The sequence below is a fragment of the Cynara cardunculus genome, assembly GCF_001531365.2.
Source record: "Cynara cardunculus var. scolymus isolate 2C chromosome LG 14, CcrdV1, whole genome shotgun sequence".
NCBI lineage: Eukaryota > Viridiplantae > Streptophyta > Magnoliopsida > Asterales > Asteraceae > Cynara > Cynara cardunculus.
Genome location: NC_037541.1, coordinates 2,007,588 through 2,020,535, shown reverse-complemented (window position 1 = coordinate 2,020,535; position 12,948 = coordinate 2,007,588). Strand labels below are relative to the sequence as shown.

Here is a 12,948-nt window from a genome sequence, read left to right as displayed (position 1 = left end):
CATAAAAATTAATATATATATATATATATATATAAATTCACATTTTTTTAATTCAATTTTTTATTATAATTAAATTTATGTTTAATAACAAAATAATTTATAATTGGTTTAATAATATGATTTTTTTATAAAAATAATAGTTAATTATTTTATTAGAACTCGATAATTATCCTAATTATACTTTAGATTTTATATATTTTAAAATGAGATGTTTATCATCTATTTGATTATGTTTATCCGGAGTTAGTTACACGAATTCAAATATTGAGATTTAATAAGTTATATTTATGCATAATTCACTTGTAATCTTGAATTTTATGTAATATGCATCAATATACAGTACTTTATGCATAAAAAATGGTTTTTAAGAGTTTTTTTCAAATACTTTATAATATAATATAGAATATTTATTTTTTAAGGTCCAACGGTATCAATTAACAGGTAGTTTTATGTACAAATCTAATCATTAGTATAAATCATATAAACCAATTTTAATTGTTCATGTATTCAGATGAATATCTTGATTATTTTCTAATATAAAATGCTGATCATTTTTTATGATTTGTACTGATTGTTGGGTTTATAATGAGACCACCTCTAAAATAATAAATTATTTTGTTTAATTCTTTAATGGAAATAAAACATAACTGTCTTTTACCAATTAGTTAAACACTTACAGTTTTTTACTAGTTAACTGATCATTTATTGTTTCTTAATATTTAAGAGGTATTTACCCGATAAGAAATGATGATCTTTATCAACAATCTTACCGTGTCATTTTATAAACCGGCAAATTTAACCCGGTAAAATGAGGGTATTGACTCTTACTCCGTTAACGCTTGTCGGGTAAGAGATGCCTATACCATTTGATTTTGATGACCGAAAATCTTACCCGGTAATGATATGTGAGGATAGTGACTCTTACCTGGTTCATGTTTGTAAATGGTCCCTAACTCTTTATCGGAAAAAAGATGAAATAAAACTAACTTCATTTTTATGTCATGTCATTATTCACGTAGTTTAAATGTTTTCATTTTTTGGTCATGTCAGAAAGCAAAAGGCAAACCCTAAACGTTATAGGAATCAAAACAAAAATAACGTATCACAGTGGCCAACTGTAGTTTGGCTGCAAAAGGGTGTGTGAGGCATGTTAACGCCTTTTTGGTGAGAACTGAAGTAGTTGATAAATAGAAAGAAATCGTTAGAAAACAATCTTCAGATACATTCATCTACATTCAGTTATTTTTATTTACTTTCTTTTTATCATCCTAACTAAAGTTTAGAAAATTCTTGGTTGTGAAAGTGATTAAATGTAAACCACAATGGTGGTGCCTGATTGGTTTGAGCTTGGCTCAAAAGGTCAAAAGTACCAGAAGGTTCTAGGTTCAAATCCAAGGAGAAATAAAAATCCCCTTATGGTCACGGAGGTTCAAATGCGGTGACTCCGGGCTATCTGCAAAGCAGGTGGTCGCCCTGAGATTAATCGTCTCGCATAGCGGGTTGGATATCCAGGTTAATAAAAAAAGTGTTTAAATGTATGTAAAAGTTCGTGAAAATGACTTGAAAGTGAAGATAAATTTGAAAATAAAAGTAGATGAATGTAGTTGAAGATAAATGAATGTAGTTAAAAAAAAATAAAGTTAGATTAAAAAAATACCCTTCCAAATGCTCAGAAGTGTTCTCACCATCTTAGGCCTTGTTTTTTTATATTTAAAATAACTCTTATCAGTATATGATTCGTTAAGAGGTAGAATCATTCAGACTGCTTGTTTTTTCCATTTTTTTCAAAGGCACTTATGTCTTATTATCCTCTTGTCTGGTAAGAGGTAAAACCAACCTCTTATTTGACTCTTATTGTTCTTTAAATTCTCAGCAATGACGTTTCTCAATCGATTAACCTTAATCGATCATTTCTCTCAATTGATCCTTACTAAATCGATCATCATGTATTTTAATAGGATTTAAATATGTCAAAATACCATTTAAATGAATGCTAATTATATAATTTAGATATAAATTTCGTAATGATGTATGTGGAACTGTATAAATTTATCTATAAATTCAACATTATAATTATCTAACGGGTAAAATAGACAATTTAAACAAACTTAGACATTTATCAATATACAAAACCAAACAGTCTTATTGATTTAGATTTCAGACTTCACGGTCACCTCTTATCAATCAGAAATGAAATAAGATTTCAGAGTTTAGCACCTCTTAAAAAAAAGGCCAATTTATTCTCATAGGATCCTTCATCTACTTTACTATTCATCACCTCTAAAATACTTAAGTATATAAGTAGGAATGACAATGAGCCGGCTTCGGGCCGGTTATTATATTAGTTTCCCCGTTCTTAAAACCGATAATTAAAACCGTCCCCATAACCGCTCCGATCCCCGTCGAGGATCTCCATCATTATAAGTCATCACTTTATTCATTATGAATAATATATAAAATAGATGGTTTCTATTTTCTCAAAATATTTGAGGCTAGAAAAAGAATTTGTCAGTACATTATATTTACTGGCTTTGAAGTATGCTTAAATTATGATTAAAAACAATTTTTAATGCACAAAGTACTATACATTTATGTACAAAGTCTTAAAAACAACTCATAATGCATTAAGTACTACTAATTTATGCATTTAACCTTAAAATTTCTTAATCTACAATTAATTAAAATAACATATAGTGCAAGTTACAATGCACATTATTATCTTTTCTTTTTATGTTCCAAGATACTTTTGACACCTTTCACTCATGCCTTCACCCTCTCATACCTCAATGTCTTCTCCTCATCTCCTAAAGTGAGATTCAAACTGATATTCACAATGAGTTACTAAAAGTTATCTAATTCATCTCCCATTCAATTGCTCTAGAACTCTCGGTCTCGCTCTTGATCTCTTGATTCTTTGCTAATGGTGTAAATCGAACACATTTGTGGAGTCGTTTAAATATGTTGGATTTTAAATACATTGGATTTTAAATATATTGGAATTTAAATTGTCATACAATTTTTTTGGTCGATAGACTGTAATTGAAACCATAACTCTTATTTATTCAAATTGTATTATTATGTAAAAAACAATTGTAACTTATATTATTATTAAATATTCTCTAATAAAACTAGTGAAACTTTAAAATCGTTAAAATTCACGACTCCCGCCGCATTGCACGGGTACAAAACTAGTGTAAAATTAAAAGAAATGTGAAATTGAATAAACCAAAATAAAAGTACTATATTGTCATATTTAAAAACATAAAGGACGAAAACTGTAAATACTCTAAACCCGAAATCCCCAAAATGCAAAAACAAGATGTTAATGTTACACTTGAAAGCGATCTTAGGGTTAGGGTTTATCGATTGGAGGGATAAGTCAACTAACTGACGGAACTTTGATTCTACGGTGGCGATGTCGACGGCGGAGGCTGAGATAGATATTAAACAACCGGAACAAGGTGGGAGAGGAGGAGTGGCGAAGAGGAAGCCCGTTTTTGTGAAGGTTGGTGAGCTTAAGCCTGGAACCAACGGCCACACGCTCGCCGTTAAAGTGTTGTCTTCCACCACCGTCTTAGACAAGAAATCACGCAATACGTCTTCGTACAGTAGCCGTCCTGGCGCTGCTCATACTCGCATCTCCGAGTGCCTTATCGGCGATGAAACCGGCACCGTTCTTTTCACTGCCCGTAACGATCAAGGTATCTCTCTCTCACACACACAAACACTCACTCACTTTTTGTGTGATACTTTCTTTGATTTTGATGTACTCACTGGTGGAAATCTCATCTATTATGCACACTATACAGTAATGAGATGGAAGTAATTTGAAAACCAACATTTTCATCTTCCATTTCTGTCCGATATAGATCACAGTGAATCATGAGCTCGACGAGCTGCAAAAGGGAAAATTAAACTCACACTTTCGATTTTAGCATCCAATTGATTTTGTGGATTTGATATTTTCTTTTTCCTGTTCGTCAAGCTCATGATTTACCTTCGAGTGATTTATATCGGACAAAATTGAGAGATGAAATGTTGGTTTTCAAATGACGTTGTATAATTACTGGATATTGCATAATAGGTAATAGATCTTATGATAGTTGCCTTTTTAGTCGGCAAGTTATTGAACTCGTACTTTCTTAGATTTCGGCATCCACTTAATTTGGTGAATTTGATTTCTTTTTGCTGTTCGTCAAGCTCATGATTTACTCTCTGAGTGTGATTTATATGGACAGAATTGAGAGATGAAATGTTGGGGTTTCAAATTAGTTTTACATCATTACTGCATAGTGCATAATAGGTAATAGATCTTATGATAGTTACCTTTCTGTTCAGCAAGTTATTGTACTCTGACAGATTTTGGCATCCAATTGATGTTGTGAATTTGATTTCTTTTTGCTATTCGTCAAGCTCAAGATTTTTTCTCCAGTGTGATTCATATAGGGCAGAATTGGAAGATGAAATGTTGGTTTTCAAATGACTTTTATATCATTACTGCATAGTGCTTAATAGGTAACAGATAGTTGCCTTTTTGCTCAGCAAGTTATTGAAACTTTCCTTTTAGCTCTGATTTGGTTACACCATGGATATTTTAGTGTATCAAAGTTAGGGGTCGCTTACCCCAACTCTTACCTGTTAAGCTTGCCGGTAAGATTCAACGCTTTCACTTAATTTAACGAATAAGATTTTAATCTATTAAAACAACATCGTATGCAACATTTTTATCTGGTAAGCGCTTACCGGGTAAGGGTCGTCACTCTCACTTACTAGGTAAGACTTTCGGTCCTTACTGTTGCTCTTACCGGGTAAGATTCTCAATCCTTGTCATGTTCATCCGATAAGGTAAAGTGACCAGGTAAGCACTTACCGGGTAAGCGTTTAATAAACGGCCCCCTAATCTGATATGCTCCGTTTGTTCTATCTTTTGTATGTCACAATAAGGATTTCTTTATGGGCACCATGAATTTACATATTCCTTTACCTTTTCGTTTAAGAACTTGATGATAACCAGTGTTCTAAAATTCCTGTTTAGGGCTCGTTAAGTGACCATGTAAGCTTAAGAGTCCCCCAACTGCTTTGATCTGCAACAAATTATGAATTAATCCTTTAAATGAGTTTTTTTTCAACTTCAAATTGACAGGAATTATTTGCTTTATGTCAACATTTGGATGATATAATGACATAAACTTTTGGGGGTAATAAAACTTAAGGGCCTGTTTGTTAACGGGACACTTACTCGGTCAGCTATTCATAACTGTTTGGTTGTGGCTTAAGAAATAGAAAGTGACTTATTCACTAAGCTTCTTAAAAAGGGGGGCGGGGTGGTAATGCCAAAAGCCAAGTTTTTTCCAAACCTAGCCCTCCCAATTGCGCTCTTTCCATCTATAGAGAAGCCCTCCCAAACAAAAACCTTCTCAATCTATACAGACAAAGTAATTGACACAGACATGACTTAATGGAAAACCAACCAAACAACCCCTAAATACTCGTCAATTTGAATCTGAAAAGTACTAGGTGTGAATTTTGATTGCAAAATCATAGCGATGATACGGTGATGTGGTGTTGATGGTCATATGTCTTTATTGTAGTTGACTTAATGAAGCCTGAAACCACCGTAATAATCCGCAATGCAAAGATCGACATGTTCAAAGGCTCCATGAGACTAGCTGTCGATAAATGGGGACGCATTGAGGTTACAGAACCCGCCAGTTTCACCGTCAAAGAGGATAACAACTTGTCTCTAATCGAATATGAGTTGGTGAACGTTGCTGAAGAATGATTCAGGGTCTCTCCTTTTCCTCGTGGCTCGGTTTGAGGTCAGATTATTCTTGTGACTTGTGGGCTTTTTTCGATATATAACTACAAAAGAGGCCGGTTTCCGTTTGTTGTTGATATTGTCTTAACTACTACCCTTAATTTCATTCTAAGTGGTTACCTTTTCAAATGATCATAAGTTGGGATTCTCTTGGTTGATCACAACTAGTTATGCTTGTAGTTGTTTACTTGATGCCAAAGAGAAAGGTGTAAGATTGGAGTGTTTATAGCAACTTATGTGGTTTTTTGGGTCTTACACATCTTAGAGGTAATTTTGTTAAAAACTAGCTGAATGGTGTTTGTTTTTTCTTTACCAAATGCTAATCGTGTAAGTGCTTAATGACAAAAGTCATCGCCTTCACTTACCTTAGTGGATAGCATTTTCGGCAATCAAAATGGATTGTTGTTAAGCTTTTTTCTTTTGCTCTGTAAGCGTTTATCGGATAAGAGTCTTCTCTTTCACTAGGTAAGATTCTCGGTCCTTGCCATGCTCACCCGATAAGGTAAATGACACCTGAGTAAGTGCTTAACGGATAAGAATCTTCTCTCTCTCTCACCAGGTAAGATTCTTGGTCCTTGCCATGCTCAACACTTTGGGTAACCGCTTACCCAATAAGTTTTTGGTAAAGGGCCCTTAATTAATGTTCCCGAACATTATCATTCGTGTTCTTTTTTGATTTTAACCAAACGTTCTCTAATGTTTTCTGAATTCTGATAAGAGATTGTAATGATATGATTGTAGTTGAGCATCGATTAATAACTGACGAATATTTCAGGGCAAATGTAAAATTTTCTAACGATTCCTAACATCAGTCGTTTATTATAACTGATTATCTGATTTTGATTTTTGTTCGTCACAATAATCATTTTGAAACGCACATGTAAACACCCTTTACGTTACATGTTGATGAAATTTATGGTAAATGATATTTGGCGCTATCGTTTATTGCTTCATATCAAGTACATTGCACAACACTTGTATTCGACATGCTACGTGACACAGTCTAAACATCGATAAATTTAAAGACTTTGATGAACCAAAGAAACAAACATTTTTACGTCACATTTATTCTTCATTTTACGTGTTTCATCTTTATTTTCTATCAAGTGTACAAAACACATATCGAGTCAAATCGAGTCAAAGGATAACTAGAAAACTGAAAAATGCACTCGTTTTGGTTCTAAACCTTAACACATAACACTCTTATGATCATATTCACTAATGAAGAGCCATAAGTTCCTAACTTGGAAGTGTTCTTCACTGTCTTGTGTGGCTTTTACTTCTGCTGATCTTGACCAAAATATTCAACAAGTTCGGAACGCAAATCCCGTGAGATGTTTCGATTTCGTGAGCTTTAGTCGATACCTTGGAGCGTTGGGATCTTTGGTCTGGTATGCACGTTGTTCTGGGAAAGTATAAGGTTCTGTTCTCTCGTGGTGCGATTCCAATCAGTCGGCCTAGTGAGACGCTGTTGTCTTGAAAGAACGACGCTGTGGACTGTTTGTTAAGAGAACGTCATTTTAAGATTAAAAGCAGGCCGATAATTTCATCGTGTATTATGGTTTTGGTTTAATCGAGATCTGGTTGTTGTTTATCGTTTTAGGGTTGAAATACGTGTTGTCGAAGGTGTTCTAAGCTTAAACACAGACACATGAAGCAATAGTTCGAGTCTCTTCAGGATCATTGAGGATTTCTTTGACTGTTATCTTTAGGGTCTTATGCGACGAGGTGCATACAAACGGATCCGACACCCATGTTGCCAAAAAGAGCAAGGGTCATGTATTTTGTTTAAAATGAAATAACATCTAGTTTCATATGGATAATATGGAAAACTATTCTTTTTGGTCGTTTTACATATATAAGCAAAATTTGTCAAACACTAAAAAAATAACTTATCAGCTTATTGTTTTTTGGTACCGCTATGAGTTAATCCAAATACTTTTTACAAAACTCCGATTTAATATCACATAAGTTAATAAAATACTTTTACAAAAAAACATAAGTTGTTTTAAATAATCAATCCCAAACACCCCCTAATTATATTATCAAAATATTTAATTATATTCTCAATTTTAAAGAAATTGTTAGAGAGAAAAAACGCCTTTAAAAACTCAAAAGTTTCAATTTTCTCCGTTTTAAAGAAAGCTATCGAAGATGCTTTGCAGGTCCAAGATCAAAGGACATGAATGCAATTAAACTGGTACCGTATAATAGCGTATATCGAAGGATTCAGATGAATTATTAGCACCATATGAAAAACTTAACGATCCTTTTTACGTTTATTGGGAAGGAAAATCGAAGAGCTAGAAGGCGTAAATTACCTCTGTGTCAAGGTTGGATGATGAAAACGAAGAAAAACTCGATGACGGACCATGAAAAGTGTTCGGTTCTCTTCCACCGGTTACAGCCACACCACTCTCTCGTACACTAAGTCTCGTGTTCATACTTCCGAGCCCAAAAGGCCATCCACTCGGCACCTCATGACCCTATCAAGAAAATTTACCATAACTCAAAACTCGGATCAACACGAAATTCATCGATCACAAACATCCAAAACAGAAAAAGGTTTAAACAATCAATCTTTCTGATTAATTTGATCAAAATATTACAAACTTATGGCACCGAATTCTTGTTGATGATATTATCTTTGATCCTGATCTCTTTAAGGCATTTGATCAAACAGTATAACTTCAGTACAGTTAAAATCATGAGAAATAGACAAATTCGTTCATCAATTTTGACAGACATCAATTAATTACTTGAAGTCACCTATAAATTCTCAAAATGATTGTATGAGATGAGTAAGTGAAATGAATCTACGATCCTAAAAACCCGGAGAACAGAATTGAAGTAAATCCCAAATCATAAGAAGAAACCCCAAAAAACTACGAAAATCAAATCACAAAGTTGTAATAATCATTGTGAAGAATGATTGGTGATACATTTAGAGAGTGTACAAGTGATGAATTAACGTATGGATTACCTGGATAATCATCAAGAAATGGTTGAAAAGATTGAAGAAAGTGAAAAAGATGATGATGATGAGAGTGATTATGAGAATCACGTAAGAATTGTAGTTATTCTTCCAGAAGTGAACCTAACATTTGAGATATATATACATATATGTATATATATATGAGTATTTGGAGAACATGAGTGAAGACTCTTCCGAGTCTTCTCCCAAAAATTTGCCATTAAAAACAAGTATGACAGTTGCGGTTTTCATAGGCCCCATTGCCTTCATATCATATTGTCCCACATGTCCACATTTCTTTTTGTTTATATACATATGTATATATATATATATATATGTGTGTGTGTGTTATATATATATATATATATGTGTATATGTATGTACATCATGCAAAACGTGAATAGTTTAATAAAGTGTAAAGCATTTTGATTTAGTTAAGTTATATTAGAGTTCAAAATTGGTTGTTAAAACCAGCCGATCCAAAAAAAGGGGATAAAGAAATCAATGAATATCAAAAACCCGTTATAAGAATCATCTAACTTTATATATATATATATATATATAGAGAGAGAGAGAGAATGTTTACTCATAATTTTTCATTTTGTTTATTTTTTTTTGTGATTATCAGAGGTTGATTAATCATTTTTGTTATGGAGGATGTTAATCATGGATATTATCATCTTCATTTTTTTTAATTTAAAAAAAATACATGAAACAATTTCATTAAGTATTATATGAAACAATTTCATAACCATATATGAAACAACTTTATCAAAAAAAGTATTACATGAAACAATTTCACAAGATTAAACAATGAAATTGAAGGATGAGAGTGGTTTGTATAAATTGGGTGGTTTGCATTTGATTGCTCCTCTGTGTGTGTGTGTGTGTGTGTGTGTGTGTATATATATATAGTTGGATTCACGTAAGACCAACCTGTTTTTGTGAAACCCGTGAGACCACTTTTCTACATTTGAACCTTCACATATATGGTTGGGTTCCAACGAAAAGTTGAGTTAACATGAGAAAAGTACGAAGGATTGTCAATCGTTAGATCAAATTTAAGTCGAGATCAAAGGATATTAAGAAACAAGGGTAATATTGAACATAACGAAAAGACCCGAGGGCAATTTTGTAAAATAATTAACAAAGAAATACTAGTCAAGGGTTTTACACTTCAAAAACACATACTTAAAAAAGGTAAAAATTAGTCTCTCTCTCTCTCTCTCTCTCTCTCTCTCTCTCCCCCCCTCCTTAACGACAAAAACTCCGATCTCCACCCATTCTCCGGTAAAAATCAAATAAAACCGACGACAATCAAATAAAGTAAGTGAAATCAACTAACACGTTCTATTCTAATCGTTTTCTAGATACTTTCGAAATACATTTCTACGCAATCTAAGAAACCCTAAATTTCGTTACTTTTCATTGATTGTAATGATTTCCAGATATCTATACTAATCTAATTGATTTTTGACATAAGTTTATGATTAATTTAACCCTAAGGTTTAACTCAGAGTAAATGAATGTGTTTCAACGTAACTGACAGTACTTGAACATAATATGAAATAAGGTAACTCCGAGTAAATGAATGTGTTTTAACGTAATTGACAGTAGTTAAACGTAATCTGAAATAAGGTAACTCAGACTAAATGGAGGTGTTTGAGGGCAATTGAACGTTGTTGAGTGTAGTTGGAATATAAATTTATGTATAGTTTAATATATACTAACTAAAACTGTTTTTTATGATTTTATTTTAGAAGCAATAATAACAAACAGAAGAAGAAGTTCCAGATTACAAAAATTATCCAATAATTTCAAAAACACAAAAGAAAATCCTGTAACACTTGACGAGAAAAAAAAATGGAAATGTTATTCTTGAAGCATCGTCAAACGAACGTATGAAACCTAAATATCTGTTTCTTTTACAAATTAAGAAAACTAGTTGAGCTTAATATAAAAGCTTTGCTTCGGATTAAGCTAATAGAATATGAAAATGAAATATATCAGATTAAAATGGTAATTCAACGTAGTTGAAGGTAATTTATACCTGATTTTGTGAAATATCAATCTACATATAAGGATCTGTGATAAGAGTGTTGTTGATATGATATTATAATCCATCAAGCCCATCACATGTGATGCTAAATCATAGACACAGGCAACCTTTGGCGCGACCTAAGTCGTAGAACACGTCGTCTGCCATCACGGGGTCCCCTCACGCGTATTATCACATGTGATAAATGTGTTCTCGCGTTCTCGTAAAATGAAGATGTTTTCATTTGAACCTCTACCCATATACATATACATATACATAATGAATGCACTTTTTGTGCCAAAAATGCCCCTAAAGTCATCTCTCACTCTACTCTTACATTGCGATGCCATTATTATATAATGACATAATGTCATTGATCCATGTAACGCAGCACCACTATGCCTTTTCAAAAGTTTACAACCTTTTTCGTCATTTTGATGTGCTTCGTTTTGTCTCATACTACAAATCGTCTCGTTCTATTATCATGAAAAAATCCACATTTAGGGGCCGTTTATCAAACACTTACCCGGTAAGTGCTTACCGGCAAAATTTAACACTATTATATACTTACCGGGTAAGATTTTAGTCCACCAAAACGACACAGTATACACCAATTTACTCGGTAAGCGCTTACTGTGGTAAGATTCGTCGCCCTCACTTACCGGGTAAGATTCTTAGTCCTTGTCTCGTTCTTACCGGGTAAGACTCTTGGTCTTTGTCACGTTCTTACCGGGTAAGATTCCTGGTCCTTACTATATTCATCCGGTGAGGTAATGTTACTTGGATTACAATTAAACAAGAAACAATAATCTTTTATTGGTATTTAACTATACAAATGTTTCACGTCGTTATAAGTGGCAAATCTAAAAAATTTCAGTTTAGAAACGCAAGAACTCAATCGTATGGATATGTAAAACATATAATTTCACTGGTCCGGATACTCACGGTTACCTCAAAAACTTCTGCTCCTAGTAGGAAAAAAGAGGAACAGTGTGATGTATAATATATCAGTATAATATTTTTATATAATAAAACCTAATTATATCTATTTGGTTGATTTATACATGCATACCCATTGGACCGTATATTTCTATCCAGTCGTTAACCGTAATAGACAAGTTTATATCGTATCATAACAATTTTAACATGGTTTTTATTAATTTCTCTCGTTCAATAAATACCCCTGATCTTTTAAATTCAACTAATAATACAACTCGCTGAGTCAACTCATAAATGAGTCCGAACCTATTTGTTTAAATACATATAATTTTCTTGTATCACTGTCGACATCCCTTTTCGGCTTTTCCTCTTTTGTACTTATTTGTTAATTCATCAATAAGTTTTAAAACCCCGTTACGTTCTTTATGATTTATACTTTTCTTTTGGTTTTATTGTGTTGGCTTGTGAAAACTTGCCAATTTTTCGTCAGAAATCAGGGCATATCTATTTCTGATTTTCTTTAACTGACTAAAATTTTAGTTTATTAAATCTATGACTGTTTCAAAAGTTTTAAAACGTTATTAATCAATTTATAATATTAAATATCAGTGCATACATACAAATAGATCGAAACAAGGTTTGAAGTATCAATCAGATATAACTTCAAGACCATGCAATGAGTTTATCTGTATTTCATTTGTAGCTTACAAAAGATATTAAGACGGTTTTGCTAAAAAAATGATAACAAAAACTAGCATAAAATACGAACATACTTTTATTTAGTTTATATATATATATATATATATATATATATAGGGACCCATTGAAGGAAGAACTGATTAGTTTGCGGTAACTGTAAGATCCAATCTCAACCACAAATCAACGGATAAATTAGGAAATTAATAATTATGGTAGTTTGAGTTAAAATTATAATCAGAGGGCATATTAGGTATTTTAAAAAAAATCCTCTCTCCTCTCTCATCTCTCTGACCTCCAATCTCCGGCCTCCGATGAAATCGGTATCACAGTATATCACAATGGGTATCACATTGTGTATMTTTGTTTTTAAGGTTTGAGTTGGTATCACAATGRTATCACAGTATATCACAATGGGTATCACATTGTGTATCTTTGTGATTATTTGGTACTCGTCGGATTAATGTTCATCGGAGATTGGAG

General features: G+C 32.8%; 2 protein-coding genes across 2 annotated transcripts; one reads left to right on the top strand and one right to left on the bottom strand.

Moving 5' to 3' along the window:
- The first annotated feature begins 3,330 nt into the window (after positions 1-3,330).
- LOC112526952 (uncharacterized protein At4g28440-like) lies at positions 3,331-6,074 on the top strand. The gene is made up of 2 exons (XM_025137406.1): positions 3,331-3,701; positions 5,592-6,074. Exons 1-2 carry the CDS (start codon positions 3,416-3,418, stop codon positions 5,780-5,782), a joined length of 477 nt encoding a protein of 158 aa, XP_024993174.1. The 5' UTR covers positions 3,331-3,415; the 3' UTR covers positions 5,783-6,074.
- A 784-nt stretch (positions 6,075-6,858) lies between these two features.
- Positions 6,859-9,011, bottom strand: LOC112526797. Its single transcript, XM_025137218.1, has 3 exons — positions 8,802-9,011; positions 8,140-8,304; positions 6,859-7,315 (listed from the first exon to the last, which is right to left on the bottom strand). Exons 1-3 carry the CDS (start codon positions 8,811-8,813, stop codon positions 7,076-7,078), a joined length of 417 nt encoding a protein of 138 aa, XP_024992986.1. The 5' UTR covers positions 8,814-9,011; the 3' UTR covers positions 6,859-7,075.
- Positions 9,012-12,948: the final 3,937 nt, after the last annotated feature.